Source organism: Thalassophryne amazonica, chromosome 12 (assembly GCF_902500255.1).
Source record: "Thalassophryne amazonica chromosome 12, fThaAma1.1, whole genome shotgun sequence".
Classification (NCBI taxonomy): domain Eukaryota; kingdom Metazoa; phylum Chordata; class Actinopteri; order Batrachoidiformes; family Batrachoididae; genus Thalassophryne; species Thalassophryne amazonica.
Genome location: NC_047114.1, coordinates 45409946 through 45437643, shown reverse-complemented (window position 1 = coordinate 45437643; position 27698 = coordinate 45409946). Strand labels below are relative to the sequence as shown.

Here is a 27698-nt window from a genome sequence, read left to right as displayed (position 1 = left end):
AGTTCATAACTCCTTCATTCTTAATTTCATATGCTAACTATTTCCATCTTTTATCAGCCAGAAGACAATGCAGAAGATGAGGACATTTTGATTGGAGAGGGTCCTACGCTGCTTCGACCACTGTCACCCCTGGAAAAACTGCAAGTTATTGTAGGATACGCTTTATCCAAGCCAGACATAAGGTAAAAATGAAACGCCTGTCTACATTACTAGAACAACATGGACATAGATTCATAAGTTTGAAGTTGTGCCAAGAACATTTTAGTGGAGCAGATAATGGAAATTATTGTGCATTTGGTGATTCTCATGATGTTACTTAGCATATCTGGTCAACTGGCCACTTGAAAATTCAAGATGGTGACCATTTTCCAAGATGGCCACCAAAATGACCTATCAAAAAAAAAAAAAAAACATTTTGAATAGAAATGCTCCTATTTGATCAATTAAAATGGTATTGATATCACATTCCATTTTGTTAGTTTATTTTATTTGGTATTTGTTATATTTATAATATGTTATTTTGCTCATATGCTAAATTAGAATAAAGTTTATTACATTTAGTGTTAATGGCTTCCCTCCAGCACTTGTTTTGAAAGTGTTCATCTATTGAAAATACTGCATGTTGACTTATTAAAAGGTGTTTGGTGTTGAATATATTGTGTTGTTATTTTTAATATCTGCAGTCAACATGGTCAAATGCTAATCTTAGCAAAGCTGAGTGTTGTATTGTTGTTGGATCATGAAAAAAAATTAATCTGGCATTCCTGAAAACCTACAATCTGTCACCAAGATCACACAAATCAAAAAAGTAACAATGTTTTTGTGAGTTAAAAATTATTTTGTGGTCGATTTGGTGGCCATCGTGAAATTAGACGTCATCTTGCATTGAACTGATTTTGTAAACCTGATCCACTGTGATAGGAGCATTTCTATGCAACAAGCAATTTTTGGTATGTCATGTTGGCGGACATCTTGGAAAATGGCCACTGTCTCGAATTTTTAAGTGGCTAATTGACATATTTGATAAATGATACCTTGGGAATCATCATGCCAGATTTGGTGCTTGTATCACCAAATGCATGAGTTTGCTGTAAAATTCATGTTATCTGCCCCACTACGTATAATCAGAAAATAGTTAAACATGATTACAATTTTTGAATGTATACAAATATATAATGGCCAAAATCTGATCACTTGTTCTATTGTAATTATATAATTGTGCTTTATAACATTTGAACTATATTTATTTTGTAAAATAAATCAATAAATTCCATCTTTGCAAACACATAGATACCCTGTATTGTGTATACATTTCAGTGTTGATGCTTATAGATTTTGTGTTTCTTTATGTGTACAGGGATGAGATTTACTGTCAGATCTGTAAGCAGCTGACAGGCAATAAGAACAGGAAGAGCTCTCTGCAAGGTTGGATCCTCCTGTCCATCTGTCTCGGGATCTTCCCCCCAACAACTGTCTTTATGAAGGTCGGTTTCATATTAGTGTAACAGTTTGTAGTCAAAATGTTTCTCTCCATCACAACTCTGAATAGAATAAAAATGATCCTCTATATTTTTACTTATTAATTTATAAGTTTTGGAGTTTGTACTTGGAGTGTCAATCAATCAATCAATCAATTTTATTTATATAGCGCCAAATCACAACAAACAGTTGCCCCAAGGCGCTTTATATTGTAAGGCAAGGCCATACAATAATTACGTAAAAACCCCAATGGTCAAAACGACCCCCTGTGAGCTGTTGGGAAAGTGTAAGTACACAGACCCACAACAGGGGGCGCAAATGAACGGACAATGGAATAGGTCAAATAACAACGCTTTACTGTTGCGAACGTGCACAACAAATACAACGGATTACAATAATGGACAAAATTCAATTTACAAAGGTGTCGTGTGGGCAGGCTCGAAGATAGGAGACGCCTCTCCGAAGTAGAACCAGAACCACACGGTTTCCTCCACCACAGGACCCCGGGAATACTGGAGCCGCCAAGTCCCGAACTCCCAGGTGGCCACTGCCTCCGCGTGTCGGACCTGGTACTGCTGGCGAGGAACAAAGAACAGTTAAATGAGGGCGCGTTTGCACCCAGCAATCCGCACGGCAGGAAAGCTACCTCCACCTCTCGTTGGAAAAAAGAAACGGAATATCCAACTCACACAATCAACAGATATTCACAGTCAGCTGAGAAATTACCTTCCAGGTAGAACGATATCTCGGCAAAGAGGTGGAGACGTCGTCCTGCTGATATACTCCTGCCGATCAGATGATTGGTAACAGCTGTTGCAGGTGATGCGTGACAGCTGTCACCCTGGCTGCTCCTGTGAGGCGGCTGCGCCCTCTGGTGCCTGGAGCCCGCACTCCAGACAGGTCGCCCTCTGGTGGTGGGCCAGCAGTACCTCCTCTTCTGGCGGCCCACACAACAGGACCCCCCCCCTCAACCAGGCTTGTCCGGGTGGCGGCGGTAGAAATCGGCCAGGAGGGCCGGGTCCAGGATGAAGCTCTTCTTCACCCAGGAGCGTTCTTCAGGTCCGTACCCCTCCCAGTCCACCAAATACTGGAAGCCCCAGCCCATCCTACGGACATCCAAAAGCCGGCGTACAGTCCAAGCCGGCTCGCCATCGATGATCCGGGCAGGAGGCGGTGCCGGGCCCGGAGTACAGAGGGGTGAGGTGTGATGTGGTTTAATCCGGGACACGTGAAATACAGGATGGATCCGCAGTGAGGCCGGCAGCTGAAGCCTCACTGCGGCTGGACTGATGACCTTCTGGATCTTGAAGGGGCCGATGTAACGGTCCTGTAACTTGGGGGAGTCCACTTTGAGGGGGATGTCTCTGGTAGATAACCACACCTCCTGCCCTGGCCGATACGCAGGGGCCGGGGTCCGCCGACGGTCTGCATGGGCCTTTGACCTCATCCGGGCCCTCAGCAAGGCAGAACGGGCGGCACGCCACACCCGACGGCACTTCCGTAGGTGGGCCTGGACCGAGGGCACACCGACCTCTCCCTCAACCACCGGAAACAAAGGAGGTTGGTACCCCAGACATACTTCGAAAGGGGAGAGGCCGGTGGCTGACGACACCTGGCTGTTATGGGCATACTCGATCCAGGCTAGATGGGTACTCCAGGCCGCCGGGTGCGCGGCCGTCACGCAACGCAGGGCCTGCTCCATCTCCTGATTGGCCCGTTCTGCTTGCCCGTTGGTCTGGGGATGATACCTGGATGAGAGACTCACCGTGGCCCCCAGTTCCCGGCAGAAGCTCCTCCAGACGTGCGAGGAGAACTGGGGACCGCGATCGGAGACGATGTCTGTTGGGATCCCATGCAGCCGGACGACGTGGTGAACCAGGAGGTTCGCTGTCTCCTGGGCCGTCGGGAGCTTCGGGAGGGCCACGAAGTGGGCCGCCTTGGAGAATCGGTCCACTATCGTGAGGATGGTGGTGTTGCCCTGGGACGGCGGGAGGCCCGTGACAAAATCCAGGCCGATGTGGGACCAGGGGCGATGGGGCACGGGCAGCGGCTGGAGCAGACCCGAAGCCCTGCGATGGTCAGCCTTGCCCCTGGCGCAGGTGGTGCAGGCCTGGATATAATCCCGGACGTCGGCCTCTAGGGACGCCCACCAGAAGCGCTGCCGGACAACTGCCACAGTTCTTCGCACCCCTGGATGACAGGAGAGCTTAGAGCCGTGACAGAAGTCCAGGACTGCAGCCCTAGCTTCTGGTGGGACGTAGAGTCTGTTCTTCGGCCCAGTTCCGGGGTCCGGGCTTCGTGCCAGGGCCTCCCGGACGGTTATCTCTACGTCCCAGGTGAGGGTGGCCACGATAGTGGACTCCGGGATGATGGGTTCCGGTGGATCCGACAACTCCGTTTTGACTTCATCTTCATGTACCCGGGACAAGGCATCCGATCTCTGGTTCTTGGTCCCGGGACGGTAGGTGATCCGGAAGTCAAAACGGCCGAAGAACAGTGACCAGCGGGCTTGCCTGGGATTCAGCCGCTTGGCGGTCCTGATATACTCCAGGTTCCGGTGGTCAGTGAAAACCGTGAATGGCACGGACGTTCCCTCCAACAGATGTCTCCACTCTTCAAGAGCCTCTTTCACCGCAAGGAGTTCTCGATTGCCGACGTCATAATTCCGTTCGGCCGGGGTCAGCCTGCGGGAAAAATAGGCATACGGGTGAAGGACCTTATCGGTCTTCCCGCTCTGGGAAAGCACAGCTCCTATCCCTGAGTCCGAGGCGTCCACTTCAACCACTAACTGGCGACTAGGATTGGGCTGCACCAGAACGGGTGCAGACGAGAAGCGCCGTTTCAACTCCTTGAACGCGGCATCGCAACGATCCGACCAGGTGAAGGGGACTTTTGGTGAGGTCAGGGCTGTCAGGGGGCTAACTACCTGACTGTAGCCCTTAATGAACCTCCTGTAGAAATTAGCAAAGCCGAGGAACTGTTGCAGCTTCCTACGGCTAGTGGGTTGGGGCCAGTCTCTCACCGCCGCAACCTTGGCCGGATCAGGAGCGACGGAGTTGGGGGAGATGATAAACCCCAGGAAGGACAAAGATGTGCGGTGAAACTCACACTTCTCGCCCTTCACAAACAGCCGGTTCTCCAACAACCGCTGCAGGACCTGACGTACATGCCGGACATGAGTCTCAGGATCCGGAGAAAAGATGAGTATATCGTCTAGATATACGAAGACGAATCGGTGCAGGAAATCCCGCAAGACATCATTAACTAATGCTTGGAACGTCACAGGGGCGTTTGTGAGGCCGAACGGCATGACCAGGTACTCAAAGTGACCTAATGGGGTGTTGAATGCCATCTTCCATTCGTCTCCCTTCCGGATCCGAACCAGGTGATACGCATTTCTAAGATCCAGCTTAGTAAAGATTTTGGCTCCATGCAGGGGGGTGAACACGGAATCTAATAATGGCAACGGGTATCGGTTGCGAACCATAATCTCATTCAGCCCCCTGTAATCAATACATGGTCGAAGTCCGCCATCTTTCTTGCCCACAAAAAAGAAACCTGCCCCCATCGGGGAGGTGGAGTTCCGGATCAGCCCGGCAGCTAATGAGTCCCGGATGTAGGTCTCCATTGATTTGCGCTCAGGTCGTGAGAGGTTGTACAGCCTGCTGGACGGGAACTCAGCGCCTGGAACCAAATCAATGGCACAATCGTACGGACGGTGCAGGGGAAGGGTGAGTGCCAGATCCTTGCTGAAGACGTCAGCAAGATCGTGGTACTCAACCGGCACTGCCGTCAGATTGGGAGGGACTTTGACCTCCTCCTTAGCCTGGGAACCGGGAGGAACCGAGGATCCTAAACACACCCAATGGCAGGTTTCGCTCCACTGAACCACCACCCCAGACGGCCAATCGATCCGGGGATTGTGCTTTAACATCCATGGGATGCCCAAAATCACGCGGGAGGTAGAAGGAGTTACAAAAAACTCAATCTCCTCCCGGTGGTTTCCAGACACCACCAGAGTTACTGGTGGTGTCTTGTGTGTGAGTAAAGGGAGGAGGGTGCCATCTAGTGCCCGCACCTGCAATGGCGTAGGAAGCGCCACCAGAGGGAGCCCTACCTCCTTTGCCCATCTGCTGTCTAGCAGATTCCCTTCTGACCCCGTGTCCACCAGTGCTCGGGCTTGAAGGGTTAAATCCCCGCTCAGGATTGTGACTGGGAGTCGTGTGGCAATTTGTGTGTGTCTCACTTGAATGTCTTGACCCCCCCTTAGCCCAGTCTCTAAGGGCGAGTGTTGACGTTTTGGCCGTTTGGGGCAGTCTCTCTGTGTGTGCTCTGTTGAGCAGCAGAGAAAACACTCTCCACGGATCAGCCTCCCCATTTTGGCCCTGTGCGTCTCCCTAACAATGTCAACAGGGGGAGCTGTTGCCCCACAAAGCGCTGCGGCTGTGGAGCGTGGGGAGGGCGGCCCCTTTTCGAACCCGGAAGGGAGAGGGGTGGCGCGTATCCGGTCACATCCTTCGCCTCGCTCCCGACGGCGTTCCTCTAACCGATTGTCTAATCGTATAACGAGATCAATAAGCCCGTCTAAATCCCGCGGTTCGTCCTTAGCCACCAGGAGCTCCTTCAGGACCAACGACAGTCCGTTTACGAAGGCGGCGCGGAGGGCAGTGTTATTCCAGCCGGACCTCGCAGCCGCGATGCGGAAGTCGACTGCATAAGCAGCTGCGCTCCGATCCGCTGCAACTCACCGATCATTCCTCCTGCGGGCGCCTGTGCGCCCTGTTCTTCCATTGGCCGTTCAACAGCCGGTTGACGCCCCTCGGGATCCATGACGTTGGCCGAGATATCTTGTTGGGAAAGTGTAAGTACACGGACCCACAACAGGGGGCGCAAATGAACGGACAATGGAATAGGTCAAATAACAACACTTTACTGTTGCGAACGTGCACAACAAATCCAACGGATTACAAATAATGGGACAAAATTCCATTTACAAAGGTGTCGTGTGGGCAGGCTCGAAGACGTAGGAGGACGCCTCTCCGAAGTAGACCCAGGAACCACACGGTTTTCCTCCACCACAGGACCCCGGGAATCCTGGAGCCGCCAAGTCCTCGAACTCCCATGTGGCCACTGCCTCCGCGTGTCGGGACCTGGTACTGCTGGCGAGGACAAAGAACAGTTTAAATGAGGGCGCGTTTTGCACCCAGCAATCCGCACGGCAGGAAAGCTACCTCCACCTCTCGTTGGAAAAAAGAAACGGAATATCCAACTCACACAATCAACAGATATTCACAGTCAGCTGAGAAATTACCTTCCAGGTAGAATGATATCTCGGCAAAGAGGTGGAGACGTCGTCCTGCTGATATACTCCTGCCGATCAGATGATTGGTAACAGCTGTTGCAGGTGATGCGTGACAGCTGTCACCCTGGCTGCTCCTGTGAGGCGGCTGACGCCCTCTGGGTGCCTGGAGCCCGCACTCCAGACAGGTCGCCCTCTGGTGGTGTGGCCAGCAGTACCCTCCTCTTCTGGCGGCCCACACAACATGAGCAAGCACTTGGCGACAGTGGGAAGGAAAAACTCCCTTTTAACAGGAAGAAACCTCCAGCAGAACCAGGCTCAGGGAGGGGCAGTCTTCTGCTGGGACTGGTTGGGGCTGAGGGAGAGAACCAGGAAAAAGACATGCTGTGGAGGGGAGCAGAGATCAATCACTAATGATTAAATGCAGAGTGGTGCATACAGAGCAAAAAGAGAAAGAAACACTCAGTGCATCATGGGAACCCCCCAGCAGTCTAAGTCTATAGCAGCATAACTAAGGGATGGTTCAGGGTCACCGATCCAGCCCTAACTATAAGCTTTAGCAAAAAGGAAAGTTTTAAGCCTAATCTTAAAAGTAGAGAGGGGTGTCTGTCTCCCTGATCTGAATTGAGGAGCTGGTTCCACAGGAGAGAAGCCTGAAAGCTGAGGCTCTGCCTCCCATTCTACTCTTGCAAACCCTAGGAAACTACAAGTAAGCCTGCAGTCTGAGAGCGAAGCGCTCTATTGGGGTGATATGGTACTATGAGGTCCCTAAGATAAGATGGGACCTGATTATTCAAACCTTATAAAGTAAGAAGAAGAATTTAAATTCTATTCTAGAATTAACAGGAAGCCAATGAAGAGAGGCCAATATGGGTGAGATATGCTCTCCTCCTTCTAGTCCCCGTCAGTACTCTAGCTGCAGCATTTTGAATTAACTGAAGGCTTTTCAGGGAACTTTTAGGACAACCTGATAATAATGAATTACAATAGTCCAGCCTAGAGGAAATAAATGCTATGAATTAGTTTTTTCAGCATCACTCTGAGACAAGACCTTTCTAATTTTAGAGATATTGCGTAAATGCAAAAAAGCATCACTACATATTTGGTTAATATGCGCTTTGAATGACATATCCTGATAAAAAATGACTCCAAGATTTCTCACAGTATTACTAGAGGTCAGGGTAATGCATCCAGAGTAAGGATCTGGTTAGACACCATGTTTCTAAGATTTGTGGGGCCAAGTACAATAACTTCACTTTATCTTGAGTTTAAAAGCAGGAAATTATAGGTCATCCATGTCTTTATGTCTGTAAGGACAATCCTGCAGTTTAGCTAATTGGTGTGTGTCCTCTGGCTTCATGGATAGATAAAGCTGGGTATCATCTGCGTAACAATGAAAATTTAAGCAATGCCGTCTAATAATACTGCCTAAGGGAAGCATGTATAAAGTGAATAAAATTGGTCCTAGCACAGAACCTTGTGGAACTCCATAATTAACCTTAGTCTGTGAAGAAGATTCCCCATTTACATGAACAAATTGTAATCTATTAGATAAATATGATTCAAACCACCGCAGCGCAGTGCCTTTAATACCTATGGCATGCTCTAATCTCTGTAATAAAATTTTATGGTCAACAGTATCAAAAGCAGCACTGAGGTCTAACAGAACAAGCACAGAGATGAGTCCACTGTCTGAGGCCATAAGAAGATCATTTGTAACCTTCACTAATGCTGTTTCTGTACTATGATGAATTCTAAAACCTGACTGAAACTCTTCAAATAGACCATTCCTCAACTACCCCTTCAAGAATTTTTGAGAGAAAAGGAAGGTTGGAGATGGCCTATAATTAGCTAAGATAGCTGGGTCAAGTGATGGCTTTTTAAGTAATGGTTTAATTACTGCCACCTTAAAAGCCTTCAGATGAGTAGAAAAACACTCGTTAGAGTCTGCACAAGAATAATAGTTTTTATTGCTGGATCTGCCCCATCATCCCAATCTGCCTGAGAATTTAAATGTTTCTTTTCCATCATCTTCAAGAGAGTTTTATTCAAGAATCCTCAAGAGGTTAAATCATCTATGCCGTCACATGCAGGAGTTAATGAACGGTGTCATTCTGCTGCTTTTTACAATCTTTATTGGTTGTTTATATATATATATATATATATATATATATATATATATATATATATATATATATATATATATATATATACACACACAGATGAAGACAAAATTATCAGTCCCCCTGTGAAATTTAACATTTTCTTCAAAAATTTTCCCAAGTGCTTTGTTAACAGAGCAAGAAATTCAGTCAGCGTTTGAGCTGTCACTTGAGAAAGCATCATGCCAATAACAAAATAAATAATTTTAGACTTGTTTGAATTGTTGATGCTCAAAAAGCAGGAGAAAGAGTTATCACATCATTTCCAAGTGTCAAGAACTGGAGTGAAAAGTATCAACAAGAAATTCAAAGAGAGCCACACAGTACAGAACAACACTGGCAGATGTAGGAAGTAAGATTTCAAAGATTTTGGAAAGAAAACTAGTGAGAGACATAAAGACCCCAGAACAACTGCCAAGTCACTTGTGAATGCTTTACCCAAGTCGGGAATTGTAGTTTTAAAGAAGACAATCACTAGAGCCCTGCAAAGGAACAGACTGCCAGGTTGCAGACCAAGAAAAACTCCATTTTGCAGAAGAGACACCTTCAAGCCAGACTGAAGTATGCTGAGGACAACCTAGAGAAAGATTATGCATACTGGAAGTGTGCCCTTTGATCAGATGTGAAAATTAGAGCCCTTTGCCCAAAGAGACATTGCTTATATTTGGAGAAAGAAGGGGGAGGTGTACTATATAACCCAAAGAACACCGCCCCACAGTGAAACATGCTGCCAGGTGTATTATGTTGTGAGGAGGCTTCAGTGCATCTGGAACTGGGAATCTGCTCGAGGTGGAACAAATCATGAAGAAGAAGGGCGTTTATTGTCGTTGTACATGCACACAACAAAATTTGTCCTCTGCATTGAACCCATCCTAATTACAGTTAGACACAATCAACTTCAAAGAAGGATATGTGAAGCTTTTGAAAGAAAACCTCAAGCAGTCAGCAGCAAAACTGGGTCTGGGTCACCGCTTTGTCTTCCAATACAATAATGATCCAAAACATACATTGCTTCTGGTAAAGAACTACCTCTAGAAGACCATAGTGAACATTATTAACTTGCCAAAGTCCTGACTTGAATCTCATTGAAATTCTTTGGGGTGAACTGAAGACCAAGGTCAGAAGACCATCAAATCTGGAGGAGCTTGAGAGATTCACCAAAGAAGACTGGGCTGGGATTCCTTGGGAGACATTTCTGAGACTTGTTGAAAACTACAGCAAAGAACTGCAGGTTGTTATCCAGCAAAGAGGACACACAATTGAATAATAGCATCAGGGGGCTAATAACTTTGACCCTGGAAGTTTCTGTTTTTTGTGAAATTTTTTGTTTCACAAATTGACAAGGTATCTGCACATTTGTATTGGCTGCAATTTCATTCAGTCAATAACATTTACCAAAAACCTTTTTTATGGCATTTTCTTCCATGCTGGATGAAATTGTTATTAATCTCTTTTTTTTATCTGTCTCAATAAATTCACCAGGTAATGTCATTTTATTCTGTTCTGTAGTATTTGGAGCACTTCCTTCGCAGAGCACCAAGTGGTTACGGACCATATTGTACTGAGCGCCTGCACCGTATAATCGCCAGTGGAGAAAGAAAAGAACTGCCTTGTTGGATTGAATTACAGGTGAAAATACTCTATAATGAAACTGACACAATGTTTTTTGGTATGGGGCCCTACCTTGACAATCAATGGCTGAAAATAAAAAAAAAGGGATGTCCAAAAATGGACACTCTGAGAAATTGAGGAGTCAGAATGTTTGAATTTGTGTTTGTCCAGGATCAAGACTAACACCCAACATGTAGTAATTTCCTGGACTTGTATTTTAATGCAGTGAAGGTGTCTAAATTGTAAAGGCATTTACTGCTCTCTGCAATGATATTAATGTCTCTGGCTTCTTAATGTTTGCATATGAGAAACATCTGGGAAGAGCTTAAGGAGTTTAGCTTGCTGAACAGAGGTGTGTGCCAATGCTGATACCAGGGGTGTAACGATACGCTACCTCTCCTATGCGATGCATATCACAATCCCGGTACAAAATTTCATCACTGTTCACTCTAATTATTTAGAAAGTAATCTGTGGTGAATGCTTCACTTCAAAGAAAGAAATCATACTGAAGTATAAATTGCAGTCCTTGATATTATCTGTTTCCTATTCGTATCATCGCCACTCAGAGTTTTGAAAACGCACAAAACTTTCTGTCAAACTTTGCGGATATCAGTTGACAAGAAACTCATTTTGCAGATGTAAAAATTACTTGTGTCAGACAAAAACAAACGCAAACAGAAAGCTCCTTCACGTATCACTGTTGCCTGTATAAAGCTAGCCATAGTCACAGAACACTTCCTGTTTCTTACACAGGAGTCTTTCACAATGGGCCTCATGTATCAACGTTGCATACGGCGATATTTGAGCATATATGGGGTGTATGCCAAAATGGCTGCGCTACTTGGCATTTATCAATGTGGTCGTTGGCGTACGGTGCGCTGAAAATATACACCAAGTCGAGAGGTGGTGTAAACTATACACCAAAATGAACCAGCAGTGGAGTCCACATAAAAATGAAAATGATCAACATGATAAACAGTGCCATTATACAAATCAATGCATATGTTACATAAATAACACTTTCTTGATTATACTACATAATAATTAATACAAATCCTGCTTTTGCGGGATTGTTGGTCTATGGAGCACGATCTATGGCCACAGCACTGACCACAAAGAAAGCGCTGCTTGCCTTTTTCTCCAGACTTCGAGCCTGGAGCCAGAGCAGTGCTGAGCTTAACTTTATGTGGTGTGATCATTTTAGACAATGAAATTGATCATTATAACTGTAGTGTTGTCATTCCCTTCGCCCGTGCTGCAATCAGGTTTTGTTTTCTCCATTCGTTTGTTAACATAAAATAAATAAAGAAATAAATTTAAAAATGTTGGGGAAAATGTAATGCACGGACCTACAACAGGGGGTGTAAATGAACGGTCAATAGATAAACCAATAAATACAATTTATTGCGGCAAATGTGCACAACAGGTCGAATACTGCTTTTAGATAGGCAATCACAAGATACAATAAGTGATGTGTGGGCAGGCCCGAGGATAGGACGGCCGCTTTTGACGCTCTATTGGCACGCGTCGTGATTGGTGAAGTTCGTTTTCTTTGCCGTCTTCCTGGTTTCCATGTCGTGAAATGAGGGTGTGTCTGAAGCAGAGTCTGAATATTTATGGGCGTGTTCATTATAATTACGATTGTTTTCACCCGCCGCATTTATCACGGTCACATCAGCCGGAAATGGGCAGGTGCGCACTGCTTGATACATGTCACGGCAACTTTGGTGTACTTCAAATTTACACCGGAAATTTACACCACAAGCGCGCAACGTTGATACATGAGGCCCAATGAGAGCACAGGACAAATGGATAACATCACAACTCAGATGAGGAAGAGACAGGAAAAACATAGTGAAAACTAATTTTTTGCTTTTTACAATATGTTGGGGGTCACGGAATTAATTTATTTTAGGTGGGTGTTTAATAAACTTGAATTAAAATAATAATAATTTAATTTCAGGTTAGCCTTTAACCAACTTTCTTCAAAAAGGGGTGGGATGATGCTCAGCCCTGGGCCCTCAGATGCACATATACAGTAGTAGTCCTGCATCCTGAGAATGCAGAATCATAGGCTGGTGCGTAAGGTTTAATTAGACCAGATAGGTAGGAAGGTCCATGAATGATTTTGTGAGTTAGTAGCAAAATCTTAAAACCAGACCTTGCAGGTTCAGGAAGCCAGTGAAGAGAGGCTAAAATTGGGGTGATGTGGGCAAATTTTCTGCTTCAACTCAGTTTTCTAGCAGCAGCATTTTGAACCAGTTGGAGATCTCTAATGTTGGATTGTTGGAATCCAGAAAATGGGACGTTTCAGTAGTCCAGTCTGGAAGAGACAAAGGCATGGATCAGTGTTTCAGCATCAGGGTGGGATGAATCCTTGTTATATTACAAGGATGGAAGAAAGCAGTCCTAGTGAGTTCTCTAATGTATAGATTAAAGGACAGTGAGGAATCAAAGATCACCCACAGGTTCCTCACTTTTTCACTATGATGTATAACAGATGAATCTAAGTTTAACACCAGCTGTTCAGATTGATTTCCATGCTTTGGAGGTCCACTGGCCATCATCTCAGTCTTGTCTGAATTTAAAAGCAAGAAGTTGCTAGACATCCAGTTTTTCACTAAAGTCTTAATGTGCTTGATGTTACCTGCAGTTATCGGTAGGTGCAGCTGAGTAACATCAGTGTAACAGTGAAAAGTAATCCCATAGCAACCCATTACCTGCCCAAACAACAAGTACAACATTACTGAAAATTTATTAGTAATGCCTTACATTACTGCATTACAGCAAAAGTTATTACAGATTGAGAGAAAAAAACATTTCCATCCTATGAATTTGCTTTTACAGAATATCTCAGGATGGAAAAGCTGATGCGAAGAAAAGACCTGACGCTAATTAAAAAGGGATCAATTGAGACTAAATTGAGAAAGTGAGACTTCTAATTGAATCACTAAACGAATGGTGCGATATTTATCACGACAAAGCATTCAGGCAGTAAAACTGAAGTCACTACTTTACAGCATACAGATTGACACAAAAAAATAATTTTCTAACCTTTATTCAGCCATTTCAGTAATTTCCCCACATCATTAATGTTACATACAATACACACTTATGAAAGCTCACTCCACAATTTACTTTTTATTTATTTAACCTTTATATAACCAGCTGATGCACCTTTGCCAGCTTGTCGCAGCACCTGAACACTGCACAAAACAGCATTTTCAGATCACTTTAACCCAAGTTTAAGTCAGCGCATCATTGATTTCTATTTAACCTAATGACTGGTGATGCAGAACAACACTAAGAAAGATGGCAGCTGCTGGCAACAGCTCATAGGCTGCATTCGCCATCTAGTGGATTAAATAGAAATCGATGAGCTGGACCTGTGTCGGAGACGAAACAGTCCACCCTAAAAATCGGTGCCCCCTGAATTCACTGCACATGCGTCATTTTGGGACCATTGCAGCACGTCTGAGTCTGACTCTCTTCACCCAAATTGATCAAAGGGAATAATGTGATTACTAACCATCAGATGACAAGGTAAAACCTCTTTTCATTCTAAAGTCAGTTTGAAGCAGAAAAGAGGCCGTTTTAAGCAGAATAGAGGTGGTAACCGCCTCATTTCGCTTGTGGCGCACCAAAATGACATAGTTGCAGCTTTACGTCAGCTGCTGCGCTCTGATTGGTCCGCCATCTTTTATTACGAAATAATGTTGAATTTATGTGGAAATGATTGTTGCACAAAAGCTTCAGATATCTGTTGTTGAGATAGATGATTACTGGAGTGCAGTTTTAAGTAGAAACGAGGAGTGCGGGAGCGGTCTGGACACGTCTTGCAATGGACAACCTGCACAAACCAGATAATTTTCTCTTTTTTTTCTGAGGACAGAGGAGGATTTAAGTTTAATGCTCCTGGTTGTTGCATACCTGCCGTGTATGCATGGACAGCGTGCTGTACATCACCTGTGCCTTGCATGGGGACTACGCCAGCACTCCACCTTTATTTTTTATTTTATTTTTTTATTGGAGTACTTACAGAACGTCACAGAGCCTGTGTGCGCATCGAGCAGCGATTCGAGTGCATCATGGTGCTCGGCCAGTGGAGGATTTTCCGATTGTTTGCGGACGGACAGTACAGTCACTAGCTGGATCAATAATATTAATATACCTCATATAGCATCTTCTGCAATTCTGTGAGTGGCTTTCCACAACTTTCTTGTGCTATTTAATTATTATTTAATTATTCATTTTATTTTATTTATTAATTTTAGTGGGGCTTTTTTCTGCCTAACATCTGGGGAATTTTCACAGCCCATTTCACATAATAACAATGTGATCGTCCACATCTGTCCTGAGCACTGTGTGCGTAAACATGTCGTGTCAGCCAAGCCAGTGGTGCTGAACATCTGTGACAGCACCGCACAGCATTTGCGCGCAAATCTTTGTGACTGCAAAGACTACAATAGTGTTGCTCAACTTTCGCATTTGTGCTGTGCGCCATGTCAGTGGTTTTCGCCAGTTTGTGTGTGGACTGCTTAAGACTTGTGGTCATATTTTTGCCACCACTCCGGAGGGCATTCGGCGGACAGTCGCCGTCATGTGTGCACACGTCGAGAGGACCAACTCAGTGAGATTCCACATGAGAATGTTATCGCGTTTTCTCACAATGTTGCGTCTCCGCCTCCTCTCCACCAGTCGTGCCTCAGTGAGATACTACCCTTTCTGTGTGTTTGTGACACTGGGATGCTAAGTGCTGAGCTAAGGTGATGGCTGGGTGTCTTTGGTGCTAAGTCTCTTTGGAGATCTTGCATCATGAGGCAATGCCAACCATGTGGTGCAGTTCACTCAGCATGACCAGCATGTGGGCATCTTAGTAATGAGGACCCCAGTAGCTGGAGAAGGCCAAAGGGTCACCCTCGTGTCACCTGGCTTTGGCATATAGACACTATTGAGAGGTGGGATCTGGGATGATTCTGTGGTGTGGTGGATGCGTTGACACCTGGCACCAGCACTTGCTCCCTTACTTAACCTACTGCCCCCAAATTACTCGGTGTAATACACTGATGTGCCTTAAAGTGGTGAGTTCACGGCGTGCATGCACGCAGTAAAATTGAGTTGGAAATAGCAATTATATGAAATAAAAGTAAACACTTTCACAATATACGAGCCTGGATGTGTTTACACGGTTGGACCCATGGGAGCTTTCATCCAAATTGTGGACATTGCTCCTACATCGGGGCATTATCAATGACAATTTCATGTACACACCATTATCAGCGCTTGCATTTTTTATAATCCTTTTTTCTCTACTGTTGCAAAAACCTAAAATGTTGTGATGCAATATGTATATTTTTCCCCAACACCTTTTAGCCTAATTTGTCACATGATGGTTAATGATTGATGTGATTTATTAATGGAAACAGATTTTCTGTACCATTACTTAAAAGAACAGTATTTTTCACATCCGCCTATGATGAATTCCCATGTTATTGTCGTCACAGGGTAATCTCATTTTCCTTGTCCCTGCTGACAGGCTGCCAAGTCCAAACAACCCATAGATGTGTCTGTGGCTCTGACAAACGGCCGTACTGTTGGTCTGAGTTTGGACTCTGCCTCCACCTCTGCTGAAATCTGCCAAGCTGTGGCTGAGATAATTGGACTCAAAGACACTTACGGGTTCTCTCTCTACATCGGCTTTTTTGATAAGGTATTCTTCACTTCCAAATGTATGGCAGAGGCTTGTTTCTAAATTTTACTTCTTCATCTCTCTCATTCCGTGTTGTCAAATGTTATTAAAGTTCTGGTAAAAAATGATGATCAGCCTCATTCTGGGGTATTTTCTCTCCAGATGTGGTCTCTTGGCAGCTGTGGGAAGCATGTGATGGATGCAGTGTCTCAGTGCGAGCACGAGATGAGGAGGCAGGGCAACTTGGAGCAAGATACCCCTTGGAGTCTCTCTATCCGAAAGGAACTATTTACCCCCTGGCATAATTGCTCTGTAGACCCAATCAGCACAGATCTCATCTACTTACAGCTGCTCAGCGGAATCAAGTCTGGAGAGTACTCCTGTGAGAAGGTAAGGCTCCGTGATCACAAGTCATCTTTCATTTTAAGTAAAGCACAGTATGAAGGATGAAGCAGCCATCCTGCTTCAAGTGGACCTGGTCAGACCTCAAAGTGAAGCAGAGTAGTTTCTGATTAGTACTTGGCTGGGAACCATTACGTCTAAATTTTGTCAACTTCCGGGGGATTTCTACATGCACAGATATTTGTTGCATCTCATTTTGTTTAAGTGGATCCTTGAAAATCTTGGAAATGCTCAAATGTTAATTTAAATGTTTATGTTGTGAAAGTGTAGTGACACGGACCCACAACAGGGGGCATAAATGAACGGACAATGAAAGAGTCAAATGTGAACACTTTACTGTTGTGAAAAGCACAACCAAACACAGCAGATTACAGAATATGTACAATAGTCAATTAGCAAAGGTGACGTGTGGGCAGGCTCGAGGATAGAGGACGTCTGTCCTGAGAAGAACCGGAACCACACGATTTCCTCCGCCGCCGAACCCGGAGAATACTGGAGCCGCCAAATCCCGAACACCCCAGGTGGCCACTGTCTCCGCGTGTCGGATCTGGTACTGCTGGCGAGGAGCAGAGACAATCAGATGTGGGTGTGTGAACACCCAGTAACAACAACGGTGGGAATTCCACCTCCACCTCTAACACACACTCGTGCAGTGTCTGAGTAACCACTTATCTGGATATGCAGGCTGAGAAGGTTACCTCCTAAGGTAGACGATATCTCGGCAACGAGGTGGAGATGACGTCCGGTCTTTATGGAGTGGAATGATGAAGTGTAGATGGGTGACAGCTGTCAAGAGATAATGAGTGACAGCTGTCACCCCCCGGCTGTGTCCGTGGCGGCAGCGCCCTCTCGTGCCTGAAGCCCGCACTTCAGGCAGGGCGCCCTCTGGTGGTGGGCCAGCAGTACCTCCTCTTCTGGCGGCCCACACAACAGTTTAAAAATGTTTAACTGCAATAGTATTTTTTCTTAAACAAAAGTATATTAATAATATAAAATACCCTCAGCCGTATGAGCAATGTATTGTTTAGAATTTGCAGTTGTTTAATTAATTATTAAGATCCTATTGTCTTACGTACAATTTGTACATGTTCAATAAAGCCCATCTATCAATCAATCAATCAAAAACAATATTTACTTTTTAACTGCGTCTGTAGGAGGCTCTGTGTGTGCGTGTACATGAGCTTTTGACAAGAGCAGAATTTGTGCAAATCAAGGAATATTTGTAGATCACCCTCTGTGTATTTGCTGGTATTAATGAGACAAATTTAACTCCATAGGAAGTTAGCTTTGAGGTAGTGAAAGTTAGCGTGCACGCTAACGTCCGGGATTTTGCTCCACGGGTGTTATTAGTTTCCAAAAAAAGTATTTTCAGTTTTACAAGTGTTTATTTCTCTGTAGCTTTTACTTAATAAATGACAAAGAGGAACACACAATTAATTACATTAACACACAAACAAAACAGAGTTTTGTAGCTAGCTAAATCCAGCCTGTGATGTCATCACACTAACGTCAGTGAAATATCTTCTAAATCACTTCAGAGGTGTTATTAGGTTTCAAAAACACCGTTTTCAGTTTTAGAAATGTGTATTTCTCACTAGCTTTTACATAATATATGAGATACATGTTGTATAAACACATTAAGTGATTTTAGACAGACCTGCCACTGATGTCACAGTGCAGCTCTACTCTGATTGGCTGTCATCCCCGCCACTCAAAAAAATATTGTAACATTTAAACAGACCTTTTAAAATAGGTCAAGGTTGGCCATCTTTGAACTTGTCCAAGGTCTGTGTCCCAAGAATGGTCCCTGTGAATTTGAAGACTCTGGCAGTAATACGACTGGATTTATGCTGTACACAGACAGACAGACAGACAGACAGACAGACGGACGCAAAGCCTTCGCAATACCCGATGGCCATATTTGATGGCCTAAAGTAAAAATAAAAATGGACCTGTTCAGATGAACAAAAGCAAGATTACGTTGTAGGTTTTCAGCCCAAAGCATGATTTCACGAATATGTAAATCAGGATAATAGTGAGTGGTGACTTGATCAACATATCAATCTTGAAAAATGTTTCGATCACCCAAAGGTATTCAGGTTCAATTCTATAAAGTTCACCTTAGTTTATGTTCAAGGCCAGTCAGCCATCAGGTTGTATTTTCTGGTAAATCATTTTCCAGTGTATTGATAAAGATAGTAGTTAGCAGTTAAGATTAAGCTCAAGGTCTGTGACTTTCTTTAATGTACTGCATTTTTTAAATTAGGTTTTTAAATTAACATTTTATTTTTTATCTTTTGGTATTTTGCTGTCATAATATGAAGAAAACATCATAAATTGCATTTATATGGAAGTACTAGGGTATTGGATGTAGGAGAGTGGCTGTGTGATCTGGAAGAGGGACGTCTTTGACTTTGTGATCCTCGAACTTGCTGGATTCTAGCCACATTTGTATTCAGACCTCCGCCAGTCCCGCTCACATCCGCTCAACTCACCTTTCGGCGATGGAACACAATCCAGTTTAAATCCAATTTACACCATTCGCATTCAGCAGTCATCCTACTGCCAACCCCTGTCTGAAAGGGGCCTTAAACGATTCCTTGTTGGTGTATGTTAAAGAAATTAAACCAGTTGATGTAAGAAGTTTAACTGCAGCCAGTGAATTTTTGGGGTGTTTCAGGAAGATGAATATGTCCAGCTGGCAGCAAAGCACTATTACATCACGTTTGGCTCTGAACACAAGTCTGTGAACGTCCGGAGGGTTGTCGAGGAGTGCATCCCTACTGCTGTGATTGAGAACAAATCTCTGTCAAAATGCATCCAGCTCATCAGCTCAGCTCACTTACAGGTACCGCTTCCTTCAACCACATCATACATGTATTTTTCTGCATTAGAAATCTCTGAAGCCCAAGAAGTGTTTGCTGCATACAGTACTGCAGATATTTTCTTATATTTTCTTCTGTTCATTCCAGTCTGATTCTATTAATTATATCTTGACTGTGTGCCTTTATTTTATTGATATACTTACTGTAAGTGAGGATGAGGAAACTCAATATAATTGTTGCATTTTGATATTTTGACCCTGCAGGGGCCATATATCAGTGGGACGAAGAGCAAGGAGACAGTGAAAGGGGAGCTGGTTGACGATGCTTGGCAAAAATGGCCACTCAACTTCTCCAAGTTTTTTGAAGTTACAATGATGTCAGGTCTGCCTAGAAATGTACACTCAAACTTTTGTTGAAAGACCAAAAACAAAAAAATACCTGGGATGTAAAGCTGTTCCAAGTTAAGGGCTTGATTTATAACTGTTGCCCGTGCACAAAATGGGATCAGAGAGGTGAACAACAGCTTAAATCCATACATTGTGATTTATAAAAACAAAGTAGACAGTAAAATGTTTCTATACTATGGACGGAAACTCTGTCCCATGCGTACAAATATTTCGGAGAGGGCAAAGTGAAGCCAGATAGTTGAAAAATGTGTGTAGTATCATTACAGATGTATGTGTGATGCCTTGTCCTTGTGAGGCATAATGTACATTTAATTCCATGTAATAACCCACATCACAAAAACATGTACTTTATCATAAATAAAAAAATTTTATTTGTGATGGTGACCAAGAATTATTCCGTAAGGAGTGTTCAATTGTTACATATACAGTATAAGCCGACTCAGATTTTACATCAAACCACACATTTAATATTTCAAAAGCACTGTCTCACCACAGCTGTTTAAATATAAATATATTGGTGGTGGACATACAGTGCATCTGGAAAGTATTCACAGCACTTCACTTCTTCCACAATTTATATTACAGCCTCAGTCCAAAATGGATGAAATTCATTTTTGCCCTCAAAATTCTTCACACAATACCTCATAATGGCAAAGGTTTAGATTTTTGAAAATTTATTTAAAAAATTAATAAGAAGATACCACATGTATCTCACAATTGAGCTCAGGTGCATCCTGTTTCCACTGATGATCCTTGAAATGTTTCTAGAGCTTAATTGGAGTCCACCTTGGGGTAAATTAAGTTGATTGGACATGATTTGGAAAGGCACATACCTGTCTGCATATAAGGTCCCACAGTTGACAGTACATGTCAGAGCACAAACCAAGCATGAAGTTAAAGGAATTGTCTGTAGACCTCCGAGACAGGATTGTCTCAAGGCACAAATCTGTGGAAGAGTACAGAAACATTTCTGCTGCTTTGAAGGTCCCAATAAGCACAGTGACCTCCATAATCTGTAAATGGAATAAGTTTGGATCCACCTGGACTCTTCCTAGAGCTGAACACCTGTCTAAACTGAGCAATCGGGGTAGAAGGGCCTTAGTCAGGGAAGTGACCAGTAGTCCGATGGTCACTCTGTCAGAGCTCCAGCATTCCTCTGTGGGGAGAGGAGAACCTTCCAGAAGGACAACTATCTCTGCAGCAATCCACCAATCAGGCCTGTCAAAGCATGAGAAACGAAATTCTCTCACCTGATGAGACAAAGTTTGAACTCTTTGGTGTGAATGCCAGGTGTAAAGTTTGGAGGAAACCAGGCACCATCCCTACAGTGAAGCATGGTGGTGGCAGCATCATGCTGTGGGGATGTTTTTCAGCTGCAGGAACTGGGAGACTAGTCAGGATTGAGGGAAAGATGAATGCAGCAATGTACAGAGACATCCTGGCTAAAAACCTGCTCCAAAGCGCTATTTCAGCAGGACATAACCCTAAGCACACAGCCAAGATATGAAAGGAGTGGCTTCAGGACAACTCTGTGAATGTCCTTGAGTGTCCCAGCCAGAGCCCAGACCTGAATCTGATTGAACATCTCTTGAGAGATCTGAAAATGGCTGTGCACCGACGCTCGCCATCCAACCTGATGGAGCTTGAGAGGTGCTGCAAAGAGGAATGGACAAAACTGCCCGAAGATAGGTGCACCAAGCTTGTGGCATCATATTCAAGAAGACTTGAGGCTGTACTTGCTGCCAAAGGTGCGTCAACAAAGTATTGAGCAACAGGTGTAAATACTTATGTATATGGTACATGCAATTTCTTAGTTTTATTTATTTATTTATTTTTAATAAATTTGCAAAAAAAAAAAAACTTTTTTCATGTCGTTATGGGGTGTTGTGAGTAGAATTTTGCGGGTGAAAATGAATTTACTTCATTTTGGAATAAGGCTGTAACATGACAAAATGTGGAAAATATGAAGCACTGTGAATACTTTCTGGATGTACTGTAACTGGATGGACATGATATGAAGACCTGCCTACTAGCGTGACACAAATTATGTCCCTCCTGCAATTTTATATTAAAAGTAGGCCCACATTATTTTCACTCCCCAAATGTCATAAGGAGAGATATCTTAATAAAGACAAGAGCACAATCATTCCATAGCAGTGCAAAGAGTTCACGTACAAGTGCAATGACAAATTATTCTCTATGTTTTCTGATATTTGGAATGTTTCATGCTGGTTCTTCTGGTGAGCTTGTTAAAGTTATGTCAATAAGTGATTGTGATGTCAAAATAAAGAAGCAGTATGCTGAACCGTGAATGAATGGCCACAACGAATGGTTGGGTTTAAAACTACATATGGACTTGTCGTCGCCACCTAGTGATGACACACTGCATTTGGTTTTGCTCGCCATCCCACTGCTGTGACCACACACAAGCACCTCAATTTCTAGTTTCAGAAAAGTTAATTTTCCTGCTCTTCCTCTCAGTTAGTATGATAATTACACATTTCAGACTTCATGTGTAAATTTGAATATTCATGAGGCAGATCCACTTGTGCACCTGTGTGATTTACAAACAGGATTTTGCTTACAGATGTGCATACAAATGGTTTTATAAGTCTGGTTCTTTTTAATTACAGATTTTTTGTGGCTTTTGTTTATATGTATACTTTTAGTATGAATCATATCCAATACAGACGAGGTCACAGCTTTGTTTGGATGCTGTAATTCAATTAAGATGCACATTGTGATTCAGAAAGTTTTTAAAGGGAGGTTTTCTGAAGTTTAACCTTAAGTAATGAAATATTTTAACTTTTGAATTTATTTATATTATATGAGAACTTGTGGAGGACAGACCCCCCCGAAAAAAATAAAAAAGATATACAGAGCAATGACGAGTTCACTTAGGATGAAAGCAAACTGCCTCAGTTGAGAATCAGCATGTGATTTCTACCCTAAACAATCATTCAAGGCCACATTTTACCACACTGGCAGAATAACCTAAAGGAGGATATTGCTATTCTTTGGATGGATGCTTGTTCATTCATCTACCCACAAGATATTTGAATTATTGAAAAGAAAATATGCATATTATGTGTATTTTGACATACCTTATGCTTAATTCTTTTATTTCTGAAATTCTGCCAGACTGCGCAGCAGTAAATCTCATGTTAAGTCATTAAAAATGGCCCTTGAAATTAAATTGCACCACTTTATAAACCTGATAGTTTTACATTCTTCCATCTGTCTGCAGGACCTCCTCTGCCTAGAAGCAGGTTTGTTGTAGCCGTAAACTCGAGCGGCATCGTCTGCATCGATGAAAGAAACAGGAGACTGCTGGAGCTGCCTTACATAGAGATAAAAGACATCCACCTGATGGGGTGGGTTTATTATTATTACTATTATTATTATTATTAGTAGTAGTAGTAGTAGTAGTATTCTATAAATGAACTAGAGAATTATTTTGAAAAGCAAATCATTCTGCATGGCGTACTGATCCTGTTTTAACTTTTAATTGTTAGAGTTTTTATAGTTTGTGTTATATATTTGCTTTTTTCCGCTCTTTCTTTTCCTGATTTATTGGTGAGATTCCAGTGTTTTATGGTTTTGGCTCATTTTTTTTATGGCTAGCTTCCCCTGTTGATGCAGATCTTTCTAGGTTTGGAAACAACTCAACATTTGAGCACACAAAGTGAGAACAGTCAGGGATCAAGCCACCAAGCTTTCAGATTATGAAAAATCTCTAAACAATATCTTTATTTATGCAACACCGTCTTTTTATGTGCGGCCCCCATATCTTTATTTGATTGCAGATTTATATTTTGTATTTTGTCACTGCAACATTTTTTTCCTCCTTCATTTTCTCTTGCAACTTGTAAATAATACTGTGATGTTTTCAGTGATGGACGTTTCAAAGCCCAGTCAGTGAGTTTGACCACAGTCGCTGGTGAATATGTCCTGAAATCTGTGGACGCTGTGGAATTGGCTGCCCTTGTAGAATCAAACTTAGAAGGACTGAGAGAGCGCTCCGTGTTTGCCCTGATCCAATCTGACACCAGTAAAACAGGTACGTTTTCTTCATATACAACATCAAAGCACACAAGATGTCATTCTGTTCAGTTTTTACTGTGTGACTATGCACAGACGAAAGAACTACATTATTAAAGCTTCAAATAATGATCATTGTCATAGTTAATTTGTTGATTATTTTCTCAGTTGTTTGTTTTTTGGGATAAAATTGTACTTAATGTTGAGCAGTGCTTCCCAAAGCCCAAAATGACAGACCGGCACATCATGTTTTGTCCACAACCCAAAGATATTCAGTTCACTGTCAGAGAGTAGTAAAGAAGCGAGTAAATAAATCAAAAAATGTTTACCATAGTGTTCAGACTACCAGACTATTAGTCACATCTGTCCAAATATACGTCATGACGAGCAAAAAATTCAAGTTGCATTGATCTATTAGTCACATTAATTTTTGAATCATGGTGCTACTGCTTCATGCAACAAAAAGCTAAATAAATTTAATCAGAGCATTATATATTTGTACAGTAAACACCCATTAGCAAGCAAAGCTAATGGGCTAATTAAAGTTACTGTATGAGGCAGAAAGAACTCAAGAATAAGTTGCTTCTTGTTATCACTGAACAGACAAAAAATATACCTGAACATTCTTTATGCACACTGCCTGCTGCTGTGAAAATATCACACATATTGTTTAAAGTAATGCGCTAATTATGAAGGTTTGAGCTATAACAAACACACATGCTGAAAGGCATTATGAGAAAAATGAGTCTCCTTCACTGGTTGGTTGGTTTATTTATTTGTAAAAACCAACGCACAAGTTACTGTAACGTGTGTTGGTTTTTACAAATGTGTATTTGTAAATATGTAATTTTTTCATTTGTAAAAAAAAAGGCATTTGCAAAACTGAAAATTCTGTTTGTGAAATCTATTCACAATAAATAGTGACCAACATTGGTTGCTGTTTGTTGGGACAGAGTGCTTGAAAGAGAGATTTGAATTTCCCATAATGCCTTTCGGCACGTGTGTAAGTTAAAACTCAAACCTTCCAAATTTCACTTTGTAAAAATGACAGAGTTACCATTAATGTCAATACACTGTCCAGAATTAGCTGTTTGTAAGTAAAACCATGAGTGAAAAGTGCTTTGCGTTTCATGTCTCCTGCTCACTGTCTGGTTTGTTGCATGTGGAAAGTAAATAACTTTTTTTTTGGCAATAGCAGCTGGCCTGTTCCACTCCCTACTGCTGGGTGAGGACTGAGCTCACAGTGATCTGACTATTGCAAAACACGCAACAGATGACCATTAAGTTTATTCACTATGCCAGCAGAAAACTGTTATCGGACTAAAGGTTAGCGGAACTAAATTTAGCGGAAGCTAAGTGGTTGGCTGATGGTTTTCAGAATTAGCTGAAAAGCTAATCCACGAACAAAAAGTTAGCTTTACTAATTAGCAGTTAGTGGATTAGCAGAACTGTGCCCACCACTGCTCATCACACATGTAGATGGTGCCATCTTGAAGTAGATGATAGTGCAGTGTTTTTTGTCATAAGTTACTTTGAAATATAATTTTCAGGACCAGCCAGACAAGGTAAAAAACAAACATTTAAAAAGCGCTACTTATAGTCCAGACAATTTGGGACATTTATGAAACTGAAATGAAAGAAGGCTCAGTGATTTAAGTTTTATATTCTGATAATCATTTATTACTAGATGAATCCATGTAATTCTCTCTCTCTCACACACACACACATATATATATATATATATATATATATATATATATATATATATATATATATGAGGGCTGTCAATAAAGTATAGGTCCTTTTTATTTTTTTCAAAAACTATATGGATTTCATTCATATGTTTTTACGTCAGACATGCGTGAACCCTCGTGCGCATGCGTGAGTTTTTCCACGCCTGTCGGTGATGTCATTCGTCTGTGAGCACTCCTTGTGGGAGGAGTCCGAATTCCTTTGTCTGAGAAGTTGCTGAGAGACTGGCGCTTTGTTTGATCAAAATTTTTTCTAAACCTGTGAGGCACATCGAAGTGGACACGGTTTGAAAAATTAAGCTGGTTTTCGGTGAAAATTTTAACGGCTGATGAGAGATTTTGAGGTGGTACTGTCACTTTAAGGACTTTCCACGGTGCGAGACGTCGCGCAGCGCTCCCAGGCGCAGTCGTCAGTCTGTTTCAAGCTGAAAACCTTCACATTTCAGGCTCTATTGATCCAGGACGTCGTGAGAGAACAGAGAAGTTTCAGAAGAAGTCGGTTTCAGCATTTTATCCGGATATTCCACTGTTAAAGGAGATTTTTTTAATGAAAGATGTGCGGACGGGTCCGCGTGTCGGGACACAGCCGGCGCGGTGCGGCGGCACAGGAAAAACACCTCCGTGTTGATAACCATTTGTAAAATCCAGGCGGCTTTTGATGGTTTTCAGTGGAGTGAGTATATGAGAAATTGTTTAACAGCTGGACATGTTCCAACTTGTCCTTAAGGCTTCCAATGGAGGTGTTTTTCCTGTGGCGGAGTGTCGCAGCGGCTGCGAGCCGACGCTGCAATCTGTCCGCACGTCTTTCATTAAAAAAATCTCCTTTAACAGTGGAATATCCGGATAAAATGCTGAAACCGACTTCTTATGAAACTTCTCTGTTCTCTCACGACATCCTGGATCAATAGAGCCTGAAATGTGGAGGTTTTCAGCTTGAAACAGGTTGACGACGGCGGCTGGGACCGCTGCACGACGTCTCGCACCGTGGGAATTCCTTAAAGCGACAGTATCACCTCAAAATCTCTCATCATCCGTTAAAATTTTCACAGAAAACCAGCTTAATTTTTCGAACCGTGTCCACTTCGATGTGTCTCACAGGTTTAGAAAAAATTTTGATCAAACAAAGCGCCAGTCTCTCAGCAACTTCTCAGACAAAGGAATTCCGACGAGGGGCTGGACGACTCCTCCCACAAGGAGTGCTCACAGGCGAATGACGTCACCGACAGGCGTGGAAAAACTCACGCATGCGCACGAGGGTTCAAGCATGTCTGACGTAAAAACATATGAATGAAATCCATATAGTTTTTGAAAAAAATAAAAAGGACCTATACTTTATTGACAGACCTCTCTCTCTCTCTCTCTCTCTCTCTCTCTCTCTCTCTCTCTCTCTATATATATATATATATATATACACAGTGAGGAAAATAAGTATTTGAACACCCTGTGATTTTGCAAGTTCTCCCACTTAGAAATCATGGAGGTGTCTGAAATTTTCATCTTAGGTGCATGTCCACTGTGAGAGACATAATCTAAAAAAAAAAAAAAAATCCAGAAATCACAATGTATGATTTTTTAAATAATGTATTTGTATGTTACTGCTGCAAATAAGTATTTCAACACCTGTGAAAATCAATGTTAATATTTGGTACAGTAGCCTTTGTTTGCAATTACAGGGGTCAAACGTTTCCTGTAGTTTTTCACCAGGTTTTCACACACTGCAGCAGGGATTTTGGTCCATTCCTCCATACAGATCTTCTCCAAATCTTTCAGGTTTGGAGTTTCAGCTCCCTCCAAAGATTTTCTATTGAGTTTAGGTCTGGAGACTGTCCAGGCCACTCCAGGACCTTGAAATGCTTCTTACAGAGCCCCTCCTTAGTTGCTCCAGCTGTGTGTTTTGGGTCATTGTCATGCTGGAAGACCCAGCCATGACCCATCTTCAGTGCTCTTACTGAGGGAAGGAGGTTGTTTGCCAAAATCTCGCAATACATGACCCCATCCATCCTCCCTTCAATACGGTGCAGTCGTCCTGTC

The 27698-nt window shown here is 42.9% G+C and overlaps 1 protein-coding gene across 1 annotated transcript in view; it reads left to right on the top strand.

The window, feature by feature from the left end:
- The window catches only part of LOC117521233 (unconventional myosin-VIIb-like), an 84860-nt gene that overhangs the window by 36797 nt on the left and 20365 nt on the right, over positions 1-27698 (top strand). The window contains 9 exon segments of the mRNA XM_034182568.1: positions 58-182; positions 1358-1484; positions 10450-10569; positions 16089-16262; positions 16404-16631; positions 19324-19491; positions 19732-19849; positions 23123-23249; positions 23769-23935. Of these exon segments, the coding sequence (XP_034038459.1) occupies positions 58-182; positions 1358-1484; positions 10450-10569; positions 16089-16262; positions 16404-16631; positions 19324-19491; positions 19732-19849; positions 23123-23249; positions 23769-23935 (1354 nt within the window).